This window comes from Cyanistes caeruleus, chromosome 2 (assembly GCF_971803275.1).
Source record: "Cyanistes caeruleus chromosome 2, bCyaCae1.hap1.1, whole genome shotgun sequence".
Classification (NCBI taxonomy): domain Eukaryota; kingdom Metazoa; phylum Chordata; class Aves; order Passeriformes; family Paridae; genus Cyanistes; species Cyanistes caeruleus.
In genome coordinates this window covers 18,240,405-18,255,701 of record NC_141702.1, presented here as the reverse complement: position 1 = coordinate 18,255,701, position 15,297 = coordinate 18,240,405, and the positions used below count along the sequence as shown (strand labels likewise).

The following is a 15,297-nucleotide window of genomic DNA, read 5'->3' as shown; positions in this document are numbered from 1 at the left end:
TATTACTTTGAATATTCTGAAGAAAAAAAGTATAAATGATGTTTCTGTTAATTCCCATTTTCATTTCCCTTAAAGCAGCATTAGGGTCTGGATTTATTTTGCAAGAATTACTCCAACCCAAATTTTATAAAATATGAATAATCCATCTTTTCGTAAGCATGTAAATTTGCAGACATCAGGCAAGATTCTCTCCCTACTCCAGCCACAGACCAGTGCAGTAGATACAGGCTCTAAATGTTATCTCAGAGAAATAAAAGATTCACTTGCATATTCTGACTTAAGGACTGTGAAGAACATAAAAAAAAGTGGAGCTGCATTACTGAACATTTCAACCATTTGACAACAAAAAGATGGATGGCAGCTGCTTTATTACTGCACATCAGGTGCGGCACATCAGGCTCCATTTGGGAAGGCACACCTGTGTCCCAGCTGGGCCCCACAGGCCAAGTTCTGTGCTTCTCAAAGGTGTACCCCATCTCCCAACAATGTTAGCAACAGTTTCTTGCCAATTAGACTAATGTTGTCTAAACTCTTAATTTACAATTACACAAGGAACATTGACATGCTGAAACTTTTCCTCTGTGCAAAAAAATTATTATGCACAACAGCACAAACATAGTTTGCATTGTTCCTAAACGGTAAAATAATTAGCTGAATAAATGATATAAACCATCCACCCACAAAACAGCATGCAGATAATTTGTTCTACCAGTGGGAATGCTCCTCTAGTGTCTTCACTGGTTCAGTGACATTTCTTGTGTCCCAGAATTTCACCTTGCAGTCATCTCCACAGCTAGCCAGGTAGTACTGTTTATTGGGATTGAAGTCCAGGTCTCGTACCAGCTGTCCATGCGCATTTTCTATACAATATATCTGCCTGTAAAACATTAAAAAAATTAAGTGGTCTATAAAAAGCTGACTGCACTCTGCCTACAGAAATCTGTTTGCCTGGAAACTTGCAGAATCCCCTTAGCACCCACAGACCTAGAGTTCCCATTGCTAGTGCAGAGTTTAGGGAATTCCCATTCGTTAGCAACTGACTTGTATAGATTTCTCAGCTTGCTCTGAAGCTTTGTTCCTTCCATGTTTGTTTCTATTAGGATCATCTGGAGTTAAAAGGAAACAGTAGTTCCAGATGATTCTAGCACAGCTCTATAACAACTGTTATAAATATCTGCTACTAAACCACAACCGTTTCAGGTAAGAACTTCTTCACCCCTAAGTAGTTATCCTAATACCCTATTTATGACGTGTACTTCTCCCTGTAGGAAAAGCTGAAATGCAAAGGTTGAAACAGATATCAACAACAGCTTTTTATTACTGCTCTGTATTGAATTTACCTTCTTGAGCTCTTGCATTTATCACTAATTTACCTGTGGCCCTTAAACTGCTCCGCCAGATGCAACCTCATCCATCTGGACCACTTTAGAAAACATCTGTAGTACTGCTAACAACCTAGCATAGCTATTCAAAACATCATGTGCCATCAGTTTGTTTCTCTATCTTGCCTCTTAAACTTGGGGGTTGTCTGTTTTTTTTCTGTTTCAGCTATTATATTACCAGTTTTCTCCAAGCCACCAATAGATCATTTAAAGTTCTGCTTAGACTTGACTGTCTCCTATAACCTTCACTAGAACTTTTGAACACTTCATGAGCTTTTTATTTCTTTAAATAAATAATGTTTCTCTTCAATGAACACATTGATCAAAAATTCCTAATTCTTGGGAAAACTACATATTCTTATGGTATTCTGTCATGATCAGATAGTCTCTTGCTGTTAATACCTAATTACTAATACAAAGCAAAATAGTTCCAGACGGAGAGATTCAAAGTATATCAGGCCTGTACTAAGCCCTATCCTGACAGCTCTGGCACTCACCAATGAAATTACTAAGACATCTAGCATCAATGCTCTTCTCAGTCTTTGACAGGCTAAGGATATCATTCAGGTATGCCTTTCTACCAGGTATTCAAGGAGTGGAATTCAAGCTTCCACTTATTTTCTTAGAATATGTATATGGCAAAAATTTTAAGTCTCAAGCATGCTTGCTGCAGTAAAACACTTCTTTCCTCCTTCAACTGCACTTTTCACTTTTTTCTTGCACAGCTTAGAGATGTGTGTAAGGGCTTAAAAATAATACTGTCCATTGTATATTCAGGACTACTCACCATGAAAGACTTTATCCCAACTTAACTATTATTCAACCATTTGATCCCTTTTCTCTCCAAATATGAATATTCTTTTTGTCACTTTTAACCCAACCTACAGCAATAATACATACACTGAATTTCCCACTTACATCATAAGATTAATGCCAGACCACATGAACCATTTTCTCCAGCTATTGGCTCTGCTTTCTCATATTATTCTTCTTACATATTAATTAGAATTTAGCCTTGGAGTCTGAGTTTTCCTGATAATGTTCTCGCTCTACATCTAATCAGCCTAGTGTCTGTCTTCTGTGTCACAAGCTCTTCTCTGATTAAGACTGCTTCTTAGTCTAGTCTAGGACTCTTCCTGCCAATCTTTTTTTTTTCTTCTCCCCATCTTTGCTTGCTGTGTCCAAAAGAATCTTCTCCCTCTATCCTGCAGCTATCATAACCACTGCAGGAGCAGCTATTCTAGCTACTTCTAGTATTTCTCTTCACTTTGCTGGAAGAACAGTTTTCTGCCCTTGATTCCTCCCTCCCTCCTCATTTTATGCTTCTTATACTGCCACAGTTTATACTGCCCTGGCTTTAAACTCCTAGCATAATTATTAAGAAATATTCGCATAATAGACATATTACAGTGTAACGGAAGATGAGACTTACTATTGCATGTACTTTTTGAGTATATCGCAAACAGCTTTTGGCATAGCTTAGTTAGCAAACTCGTTTAAGGACTATCTATTCTGAGCTTTTTGCTTAAAGTAAATAGAATGGTGGGGTTTGTTTCTGTTAACCAAGCTACCCCTTTCACTGAGGAACCAGACTATCCAGATAATCTAGCTTTCATAGTAGTGACTCAAAGAATTCCTTTAGTGCAAGATAGAGATGCTTCTTCTAATGAGACAGAGCATGAAGCAGACTTTACAATATTTAATATTTTCTCTTCAAAACACAGGCTCTGGTTAAAGATCTGCATGCTGTATGTTAGAAACAGGATTACAAAAACATAACAAAAAACCCAAATTAATAAAAGCCCCTTTTCCTTTGTCTTTTCTTTCCACTCTTGTCTTTACAAAGTGTCCTTATAAATCTAAGTATACACATTATATAAAATTAGACTTTTATATATCATTTTACAAAGCAAAGAACAGAATTTTCAAACATGATGATAAGCGAAGAGGAAGTGACTTATCATTACCGTATTTTTAACTTCCCATCATTAAATAAATCTTCTTGGCAAAACTACACAAGTCTAGCAAACAAGGGATTTATTTCAACAACTCTGAGCTGGCAGGAGCCACTGAACTAAATTTAAAGTCATCGCCCTTTAAAGCAACGAAAGTTATTACAAGACATCAGTCTTCTTGGTTTAGTGATAAATTACTGTGTGCTAAGGAGATAAAGTGTACTTTTAAAAAAGCTTGAAGAGACTTTAGTAGTCATGGCAACAGATACGCACAACATCACTCCTTTGTTTATCAAAATCACAACTAACCAAGGAGAGAAATGCCTGATTAGGTACATTCAAAGCTTTTATTTGGTTATGATTTTGATTCAGTGATTTCTTATAACTAGTATGCTACAATCTTTAATATGGTATAGAACACTTTATTAAAATCAGAAGTGAAGAGCAAACCTAACCTGTGAATTACCTTCAAAAAGTGAAGTCACCTTTAAATGATATGAAGATAGTTCATAATATAGTCAGGATTGTTGTTAAACCATTTTCAGGTTGAATTACAAAACAGCTTTAGTCAGGTAATCTCTATGTATTGAACAAATCCTTGTGAGACTAGTACATAGTTCAATAAAACTCAATACACAAGCTAGAATTGAAACTGATGGGGAATATCAGAGAAAACTCTTTGGTAGATTGTAACTGTATCAGCTGTGCAAGCCTTTATGTTCCTTTTATAAACCATAGGTATGCCACATACGATTTGAAACAAAAAAAATTATGTTAGATAAATTAGATTAGATCTACCTCCAAAGGAGATTTTTTCTAGAGAACATGACTGCAAGCTCTCATTACCTCATGCTCCGTGTATCCCACCCTCGGACATTGGTATCGTTGGCTGTGGCAATCTGGGTACAATTGTGGTGTGGACTCCATCTTCCTGAAGTAAATTTTAATTGTCCTTTCCCTTCCAAGGCTGCGGAACTAGAGAGCTAAAATAATGAAACAAAGCTGGCAATGTTTCTAAATGTTACACTAAAACGAAATTAGTTGCAATGAAGACAAAGCTGCTCAATAGCCTATTGCTCCAAGTGCAAGGGACTTGCAAAATCTAAAGACTGAATAAAAAAAAAAGTAAAGAAGCGGCAAATAAAAGCTAGAGCTGATTTTCTATCACTATTTTTTTTAAGGCTTATGCAGTATAATGTATGCCAAAATATTAAAAGTATTGTACTATTCTATAAATTAAACAGTTTTAGATCATTGTTGAAACAGTAGATAGACAACATGGGCACACTGCACAGATCTGTAGCTGCCACACACACACACACACATATGCATTTAGCTTCATTAACAGTCTTACAAGATTTTTTCCATGTCAAAATGCCAAATTTTATCTGTAGTAACAGAATTATGGTGTCAAAGACTCTGATAAATGTATAGCACCTTTTAAAAATAAAGAAATCATTATTTCTTTAATAATGCCCATGTCATCACATACACGCCTGTTAAAATAACAGTACATACCACTTAGAAATCTACAATCTCTGAGACAGAAAGGTTTCAATTCCTAAAACAGGCTGCATGTCATGGAACAAGCAGCTCTGCATCTCCACAGTTAATGAAAAGAATGTCTAAAGTAATCAACTTTCTCTTTATAGTTGTAGAGCAAGTTATCCCCCAATTCCATGTGAACATGGAGGAAATCAAAGCTGCTGACCCTGCAAATTACTTTTACTTCCAATCACTTACTGAAACTGTTTAATACCTAAAGAGGAAGACCAAAATATTTGCAAAATTTAATCAGATATGAAATTTACAAAAATTTCAAGCAGCTACACAAACAGCAGACTTACTTGGCTCTTTCATGCAACTTTCATATTTCTAAATGTTTCATTATGAGGTATTTCACAAAAGCAGATTACTTCACTAGATCCTGTTGGGTCCTAGTGCAACATCAATATTCTATTTAACAGTAGATTTCTCAGCACAAATATTATGCTTTGAAGGATGAAAAAGGCTAAAACCTAAAAAAACCCAAAACCAAACTGTTTACATAAACTTTTACTGACATCAACACAAAAATATGCTGCCAATACTAAACTGCTTAAATCTATTTGTATATTATATACATGTTCTTGAATATATTTTGCTAAATTTTTACTACTCCAACTCCACCAAGAATATAATATTTCTTTAGCATTATGATTAACAATCTAGAAATTGCAACTAGAATTTTCTTTAAAGAACACGGAATTCCCGGCATGCAAGATCATATATTGCTCATGTGTTAATGAATATTTAACGCTGTGGCCAAACCTACTCCTCTAACATCATTCCTCCTCTAGAACAAATACTCTCTGAAAGCCTTTCTACAACTCACAGGTTATTAATAGAAACAAAAACCACTGCACAGGACACTAGACACCATATAATAAAATTAATTTTTTAATTTTTGCCACTAGATTCAACACAGAATTCAGACTAGGCACAACAGAATATTCATAGCTTGTGTAGGTCATTTCAAAAATTAAAGTAAGTTTCTTTAGTAAGCAGGTTTGGCCATTCAAATCTTAGATTGGTGGGAGGGAAGCAAATATTAACACTGACAGTAAGATAGATCCAACAAAGGGAGTGTATTTTCTCAGGTATTTAAAAAATCTCTCTTGAGATGTAAAGCATCAAATATTCAAAACATGACTCAGAGCAGAGGGTCTTTGTCAACAGTAGACAATACTTTCTCCTGAATTCAAGACATACATATATGTTTAAGTCTTCTCATTTTAACTTTTATAATGTAAGCTACTATAAAAAGATGAAAATTTTTTTTCATTGCAGTCAAAAGTTTAGGTTGAGGCCAGCACATACATACAGTGATATTTCCTAACATATGAAAAAATGCACATACATGGTAGATGGGCCAACTCTTCCTTGCCTTCACAAGCAATTCATAAGTAAATTAAATGACAGCTTTCCTTATACAGATGTCCAGCTATATATACAGACAAGCTGCTGATCAATTGTCTTCTTTTCCAAGTCATCTGTGAACCTGAAAGCAACTGCAAGGATTTAAAGGACTATTTGGAGATAAGAGAAGTTTTCATACATAAGAAAGAATCCTTATGTAACAGAAGGAAGTCTAAAAGTTTCCCTCCCAGAAATCCAAGAAATAAAGGAAACAAAGTTTGCAGTTCAGAATCACAAATGCATGTACAAAAACACAGCTGTAATTTTAATTCATACTTGAATATATGGACAACTTCAACTCTTTCCTCCATTTCTTTAAATGCAGAAAAGCTAACTACAAAAGGGAAGGAAAATATGACATAGGTGTATTTTAAACACTATTCTTGCATGAAGATTAGGATCTGTGCTGTCCAGATGATGAAGACATGCAGGTGTGAGGACCTCACTGGATACAGAAGGAAAACAATTAATGGTATTATTTTAGAAACACAAAAATATGACTCACATTAAGGAAAAAAGAATGTCTTCCTTTAGACAACAAAATTAGGAATTACTCTTGCAATGCACAAGGATCACAGTGATTTCAGAAAAGAAACCTGGAGAAAATGAAATCCTGAAAGTGTAAAATGGTTCCCAGAGTATGGATGGATTTTACACTATTCCTAAATGCTTAGCTGGAACAATGTCTAAATCTGGTAACACAACAACAAAAATAGAAGGGCAGCATGATATTATACTACAGTTGCACAAGAGTTTTGAAATTAGAAAAAAATCTTCTAAAAAAATTATACAACATAATGTGATCAGAATAGAACTGTTTATGTTATCCTTAATGAAGGAAGGGGTTTTACAAAAACAGAGCACCAAAATAGGAAAAAAACTGTCCTAGAATATCCTGGATTTAGGACTGATTTCTATGTATTCAAATGAAAGTATCATTTACTCCAACTTCCTTCTGTCAAAATATCAAGGACTGAGGTTGATTTTCCTGCTTCAAAATTTGATTACATAAGGACTGACTTGGAAAGAGGACAGACAGTATCCTTCAAAACAAACCAAAACCCAACATATATTAAATGTTAAAGGGTACAGAAATTATCTAGGAAAACCACAAGCAGCATGGAGACAGTAAACCAACTGTTCCTGCCTTCTTCCAAAGGAAAGAGCTATGTGACCAAGAACAAAATAGGAAAGTACTTGGAAGAAAGATATATTAACAGCTACACTAAGTAGACAAACCCAAGCAGACAATTTTCAGATTGCCATTAAAAGGCATGAGTGTTTTTCTGACTTGTTATTGACAGAAACAGAAAGGTTGATGAGGATTGTAAATTGAGTTCAATTCCTCCAACTGCAGGAAACCATACCATGTGTCCTTTCATAACCATTCTTGATGTCCAAACCATCTTAAAACTATTTGTGTTTTCAAATAGCCTCATCATATTGGCAGCTCAGAGCTATTCTCAGAATAGCTAAGTAACAGAACTCACATATTTTTAAGTGCTGAGTTTCTACAGTACAGTAAGAAAATATTTTTATTCCTTAAGCAAGATTTCTGCTTTATACTACAAAAATTAAGCTAAACATCAAGTTCATCCTCTGAAATATACTGTTATCCCTATATGCTGATGATGCATTCCAAGTTCTGCCAGCAATAATTTTCATTATTTCATTCCTACTTCTAGCATTAAGGAGACCATTAAATAAAATTTATTCCAAGTCCATGAGCTGGTTTCTATTCTCATTCTGATCCACTAATTTCCCTTTTATTTTTCCTCAGACAGTTTTTTTCCCTCCTATAGTTAATCCATGTTTATTCTAGTTTCAGTAATAATGGGCCATTAAAAAATTCTCCACTAAATTCCACATGGTATTTCCTGCCTTGAGAAACAGCAGCTATCTTGCCAAGAAAGCATCTCATGCTTATTCCTAACATCCTTTGTATTTGGATACATCCCTTTTATCCAGATAGCCTGTGCAATCTTCCCTAGAATATATTCCACCTTGCCTGGAATGCCACTGCCAATGCAGATGGGACAAGAAATCTAAAAGGAATACAGTTATAATAGTTTGGATTAAAATTATCAAAACCACAACCCATTTATCCCCTTTGTGAAAACATTTGAAAACCAGAAAAATATCTAGATTTTAACATCTCTACTTCATTCTGTTGCACACCACACACCAAATATACTGCATCTACCCAAGGAAGAGTTCTAGCAATTTGTTGACATCTGACCTCAAATCTGTACACAGAAATACTGTCGTCTTCTCAGCAGACTCCATCCACACCTTGTGGATTGTCTGGGCTTCTCTTGGGTTCAGCTAATGATTATAAATGGCAAAGAATAGCTAATTTAATTGCAAAAGGTAATGATGCAGTGAGCATAAGATTAGTTTCACCCCAGAAAGTAATGTCCTCAAAACAATAATAAGGGGAGTGATCAAAATGACAGGAGAAGCTTGTCTTAATGTAAATACAGGCAAATTAAATACTGTGAGGAAGAAACAAGTTAGCAAAAAAACATTGAAAGAAAATTAAAAAAAACCCCAAACCAAAACCAAAGTGAACCCAAACAAACCCACTGAACTGTACAATAAATTGCAGTTAGCAAATGTTTCTTATCCTAAGATGACTAGATAATTCAGAGAATGAACACACCAATAATTTTATTACCAAGAAGCTCTGAATGTATTGGGAACTTTAAAATTCTTCAGGCTAATTTTAATGAAACAACGTGATTTATAAATCATTGGCAGATACAGAAAAGGAACCAAATGAGACTGAAGTTCTGATCACTGTAGAAAAGCAGAAATTTTGGCAGGTACAAAATTTTGAAGACACACATTTTCAGTTTTTCATCTGTATTATACCTGAATTTTAGACAAACTTATGTAAACATGAAAGATCCATAAAGAGAAGCATTTGGTTTATGTCTTGCCATTAAAATGGCTGATAATATGTACCTATACAATAAAAATGAAGAAATTGAAATGTGTTGTAAAAACAGGAAGATCAGTGATGCACCAGTGTAATGAGTGCCTCCTTACCTCTATTACCTAATACAAATACAGCAGACCTGATCTTACTTTTAGTCAATGATGCTGATATTATTCAACTTGAACATCATCATGTATTTTTTTACAAAAAGAAAAAGCAATTCAAACACAGTGACATTTCTATTATTTTAATCCTCAGCTCTTGATTTAATCAGTTATAACACATATACACACAGAACTACATTGTTATTTTACTTATAAGTCTGTAGCAACATGCATATTTTATTAGGACATTGTCCTCTTAGGAACCCCTATAGAATATATAAGTTTTCTAGTACTGAGGAAACCATTCAGTGGAGGTAGCTCAGATTGTAACTGCAGTGACAGCTGCAGATTGAGCTCCAGACAGTGGAGAGAATTGAGGCAAGAGGCTGGGAAGAAGCACTGACCATTTGCTCAACAAAAGGCACAGGGACCTGTGTCACCAGTTAGTTGACTGAACACTCAGAGACACAGCAGCAGCAGAGGACAGAGAAGGAAGGCCCCGAACTTTTGCTTCATAGACTGGGAGGGTAAAAAACTCCAGGATTTTCTTTATTCAGAGTCCCTCATGGGAGGCACCAGCCCAGGATGTTGTTTTGCTGTTGCACTGTGATTAAGTGACTTAAAGAATCGCAAGCACTGAGACACTGCTATGGGAAACCTGGTATGTGTGAGGGTGGGGCATGCAGGGAGTCAAGCAGGGACCTGTCAGCCCACTGGAGCTGCCCAAAGTCTCTGACCATGGGGATGGAAGTGCCAAAGTGACTCCTGGATGGTCAAACAGGGATGTTTCCTCAACACCAACTATGTCCTGCTTAGTCACTGCCTGCTTGAACCAGACACCATGTTAGGTGATAAGACATCAGGTGGCTAAGAGATTCCAAAAATGGAAAACCTTTCATCTTAATGAACAATAGACAATTTTTCTTGTCATTTACATAACCTCTGTGTATCTGCATATAAAGAAAATGTGGCTTTTTTTTTTTATTTGCCTTTACATGGCCTTTTTTAAATGCAGCAAGACCTGATTTCTTTCCTTTAGACTATACTATATCTGTTTTCTAGGCAAAAAAACCCTCATTTGATTAATATCTCATGAAAATCTCTCTTTACATTCTGATCAAAAAACATTAAAATACAAATCATGTGCTTTTTAGAATTATGATATATTATGCATGCAACAATCCCTTATAAACAGGATATTCACAGAAAGAAATCACTGTTTCACCAACAGCTCATTAGCCTACAAACACTCCTTGTACATGGTGATAACCCAATGGAAAATATATTTACTGCTTGCCCCTACTAATGCTATCTGTTTTATAACCAACCTGTTCTCACAGATTTCTCTCGCATTCTAAATACTACAGCAGCAAAAGTTGGGGTAGAGTGTTGATTTATGGAGGAGAGTTTTACTCATTTGTTTGTTTTTATAAAGAGAAAGCCAACTGTATAACAAAATATTGCTTGTTTTTCTTTATTGCTCTTTTTAACTGTCAGCCCTACATATTTTTTTGCAAACATAAAATTCCTACAGAATAGAAGTTATTATTTTTCAGCCACATATAGAGTTTAACAGGGAGTTAATCTCCTAGTTAGGAAGCAATTTTCAAAGATTTCAAAAATCCACCAGTTACTTCTAGTCCTGAAAAAGCCTATGATACTGCACTTCAGCTTGTCATAATTTTCATTACTAGAAAGTCTATAGCAGGCCTCTTCAAGAGATGCTTATGCTTTCCTCAGACTTGTTCAGCTGAAGTCCCGCTAGCTCAGGAATCCACAGACATGTTCAAGACAAATTTGCTGCAGACAAAAAATTCAGTATGCAAAAATTTCAAGAATTCCAATACTTTCAGAAATGATTCACTGGGCTCAAGATTTTGGTACATGGAAATACGTCCTCTGAGTGTCGATTTTCAGAGAACTTTATCAAATTTCACTTTAAAAGCAGTGTATAACTTGGTATTGAAGTAAGTATCATCTAAGAACCAAAAATTGATGGAGCAGAAGTCTGATTATGCTAAACAGTTATTTTCAGGTAAAATTTTACTTCCAAATAATTCTTGTTTATCGTGCAATCACATGAGATACTGGATTATTTTAGATGGAAATATAGAGGATCAGTCAAATTCTATATCAAGCCTCCTGAGAGCCCAATTGTAAAATCTGAACATTCTTAACTTCTGCAAACAAAGGTTTCTAACAAACATTTTTAAATGCTCCTATCTGAAGATATCAGTCAAGGGTTGATATATCTACTTCATTAGATGCAGCAGTTTCTTTGATACCGAATTTCACATTAGGTTTTATTCATTTCCTTTTATAAAAAATAAAAGCATGTAACAAATGTCACAGGTTAAATCCCTTTAATTTCTTTATTGCCAACTTTGCCTTCTAGAGTTCTTTCATGCCATCAGCATCTGATGCAGTACAAAATTTCAGAATATTTAGAATATTTTAGAAGTAGCAATAAAAAAAATATTCTACATAAGCAATTCTACTTGAAATACTGAAAGGATCTGCAAGCTGAATGTTGCTTTGAGGGCAAAAATACTGATTCCCTAAATCATACTGAAATTAGGAAATTTGGTAGAGTCTATACCTCTCAAAAATTACAGAGATCATAATTCTAGCAATGGAAGGAAAAGAAAATGGAAATCATAGTTATCTGCACAAACATTTGTGTGACAGAGTGGGAGTTTAGCTTTCAGAAAAGGAATCGTATCAAGAAAACACAACATACAAAATTCTAGTAAATAATTCCTAAGCAATATAAAATGGCACATAAAATACCCATAAAATTTGGCATTCATTACAAGATTTCCACACTGAGAAACACAGATAATATACCAGACAGCATCCCAAAGGAAATCATAGAACCATAGAACAGTTTGGATTTGAAGCGACCTTAAAGATCATTTAATGCCAATCCCCTGCATGGGGAGGGACATTTCAGAGAGGCTGGGATTAAGAAAAAATCTGAGAAAGTTATGAGAAAGTGGTTGAAGATACTAATTAACATTCAAAAGAATTTCAGCAAGTGACTATAGAACTGCACAAAGAGTGAAAGTAGGAGAAAGGGAAGATGTTAAGTTGCTTGCCTTGCAGTCTCAGTACTTCAAAGAGACATGAGGACCTAAAGCACGGAAGCAGTACTAACCCCAAAGTAGTTTTTCAATATTGCAGAAAGGTTTGTGTATTATGAAGACATTAGGAAAGAAATACTGACTAATGCAGGTGTAATGCAAATCCAGGGGACACAATGCCACAGACAAGCTCCTGGAGGCAAGCTGTCAGAAACTCTCAACATCAATTTGATAAAAACAAACACTAATTTGGAGCCTTGGAAGGCAACATAACACCAATTGAAGTTGCAGGTGAAAAAAAAAGCTAAATTTTCTCATCTAGAGAAGGAACCCAAAGGGCTTAATTATAAACAGAAAGTATTAAATTATAATATTATATTGTTACTATGTGAAATCTAGCAAAACACTAATAAGTCAAGACATCATCTATTTGCACACTGTCAGATGGTACCAACAGAGTTTATGGCACAGTGTCTCAACTAAGTTGAAAAAATTGATTCTGCAGCATCCAGGAAAAAAAAAATAACTTTGACCTGAGGAGCTAAAAGTGACAAAAGATCAATTGAATAGTACTGTCCTTGACATAACAAGTGTCCATTTATAAGCACAGACACTTAGCTAAACGATTATACAGAATCATTCAAAGTTTTCTATATATGTTCTATGATATGGCATAAACAGAAAAAAATCTATTCCAATGACACTTTTTTATATATGTTCCTGAATAAGATGTTTTTAACAGTAAGTGAAATTATCTGAGTAAACTGTATATTAGTAAATTAAACTAACATTGAGAATTCAAAGGAAAACATAGTAAATAGAGAAACTTATATTATGCTCCTATAATCAAGAGCTGTAAATTAAATAAAGGGCTGCATGGTATTAACCAACATGAGTTACTACACCATCATCTGAATTCAGTAACCTTTGGCTTTACTGATCAACAATTTTTCCACTTGTAGACATTCAGCAAATCAGCACTGTTTTATTATAGATTTTTTATTTATAGATTTTTTTTATTATAGATTACTATAAAAGCAGTAGGACAGTAAAGAGAAAAGAAAAACAAAGAAAACATTTACCCACTAGCAACAGATACCAAAATACTACTTTTAACCACTCTTATTTAAGGCAGTGGTAGACTATTCATTTCCCCCACCTACCTTATAGGCAACAAGATACTTCTGAAGGAATAGTTAAAAGATTAGCAAATTCTAGGCTAGGGAATGTTGCTGTTTGCGCTATATTCAAGTATAATGTGTTTTGTCAAAAGAAAATTTCTTACCACAGCTTTGGCTGAACTTTCCTGCAAATCCCACATTAATATGTTGTTATCAGCCAGTGAAATAATCTTTTTACCATCTCCCATCGGTTCCCACATAACACTGTAAAACAGAAAGAGAAAAACAAAATAAAGCAACCCAGCATTAAAATCCATCAGAATTTGAACTAGAAAGCCATTTTAATTCTGTGGATCTGATCTATATCAAAACATGTTAAACCATACTCCTTCTGGTTTCCTCCAGATGAAATCCATCACATATTTTAAGTCCAAAATCTGCCATTAACTAGCAATTTGTAGCAGTCATTCTGCATACGCACACAGAAACACAACCAGAGATCTTGATGTACACTAATTTTAGAAGGCTTTAGATCAAAACCTTGGAGTTGTTCGTATGGAATGTTATGCATCCTTTTTGAAGGTGCACCAAAAATCATAAGCATTAGTTTTAATGCAAACTTTTTTCCAATTCTGCAGCTGTCATCATGATTTAATAAGCATATGCTTTTAACCTGTGATTCACTTTATGAAATACAGGCAGGAATACAAGAAATCAGTCCTCCTCTCTTATTCTGTCTATGAAAAGCAGCATATTTAAGCCAGTCAGTATGGGTAGCTCAGCTAAGCACATGCACTCTAATCTTAATAAACCTGCTTGAGGTTACAGTAAGATTGAAAGAATACTTGTCATTTTATGAGAATAGGCTTCTATTTCTGTAATTTTGTAACACCTTTGTAACCAAGTTTTGCAACCTCCAAATGATCTTACAGCAACAATAGACCTGAAGGTATAGATCACAACTTTAGTATCAACACGTTAATGGAGAAACGTCTTTCAATTTTAAGACTGAAAATTCAGCTATCTAAGAGCATTTGATACACTGTTTTCATCTTCAGTGCCTATTTGAAGTCCCACCGCTTGAAGTTTATCACAAGTCCATGACTAGACATAAGTTTTCTAGTTTGTTTTGCATTTTGGGTGAATCAATTCAGTAATTGATTGGTTGGATGGTTGGAGACTGAAATGTTATAATTTACGGCCTAAACATCTTCATGAAAGACTTTTGCCTATTACAGCAAAACTGTATAAAAGCTACAGAGAAAACCACCCAAACCCTGAATGGGTCCTTGGACTGCACGCTGATGGAGATAAAATAAAGTGACTCAGGTCTGGGCTGTGGGGGGAAGAACACATTCACAGAGGGATCAAACTCAGCATTTTCGGGGTGGAGACCACAGCCCCAGGGCTATTGGCTGCCAGGCTCCAACAGACCTTCACAGACCTTCGCACCAAAGGGTGGGGGGCGAGAGGTTTTGGGTGTGTGTTGAAAAAACCTCTGGTGAGTGGCAGTGAATGCCCATCCTCCCATGTGCAGAGGAACTCAGCTGTGGGACCCCTTCACCCTGGGAAAGGTGAAAGGGTGTCATGGCCCACCAAAAGGTCCTCCCAAGGGGGCCCCCAAACCCTGCACCAGAGCACTGCAACATGATGCAACAGATCCACAGTGCTGAAAGGGACAATGTCAAATTTGCCCTCCCCCAGGGAAGGCATGTGGCCATTCCCACCTCAATATTACAAACATTTTTTAATC

The 15,297-nt window shown here is 35.5% G+C and overlaps 1 protein-coding gene and 1 long non-coding RNA gene across 4 annotated transcripts in view; one reads left to right on the top strand and one right to left on the bottom strand.

Moving 5' to 3' along the window:
* Positions 1–15,297, top strand: part of LOC147654646 (uncharacterized) — an 837,032-nt gene that overhangs the window by 66,029 nt on the left and 755,706 nt on the right. The gene's annotated exons all lie outside the window — the stretch shown is intronic.
* Positions 1–15,297, bottom strand: part of EIPR1 (EARP complex and GARP complex interacting protein 1) — a 75,393-nt gene that overhangs the window by 13,427 nt on the left and 46,669 nt on the right. For all 3 annotated transcript variants that reach the window (XM_023922556.2, XM_086875932.1, XM_023922557.2), the window contains 3 exons: positions 13,709–13,808; positions 4,184–4,320; positions 710–877 (listed from right to left, as the gene is read on the bottom strand). In XM_023922556.2, coding sequence (XP_023778324.1) covers positions 710–877; positions 4,184–4,320; positions 13,709–13,808 — 405 coding nt within the window. The remainder of the gene's footprint in view (positions 1–709; positions 878–4,183; positions 4,321–13,708; positions 13,809–15,297) is intronic.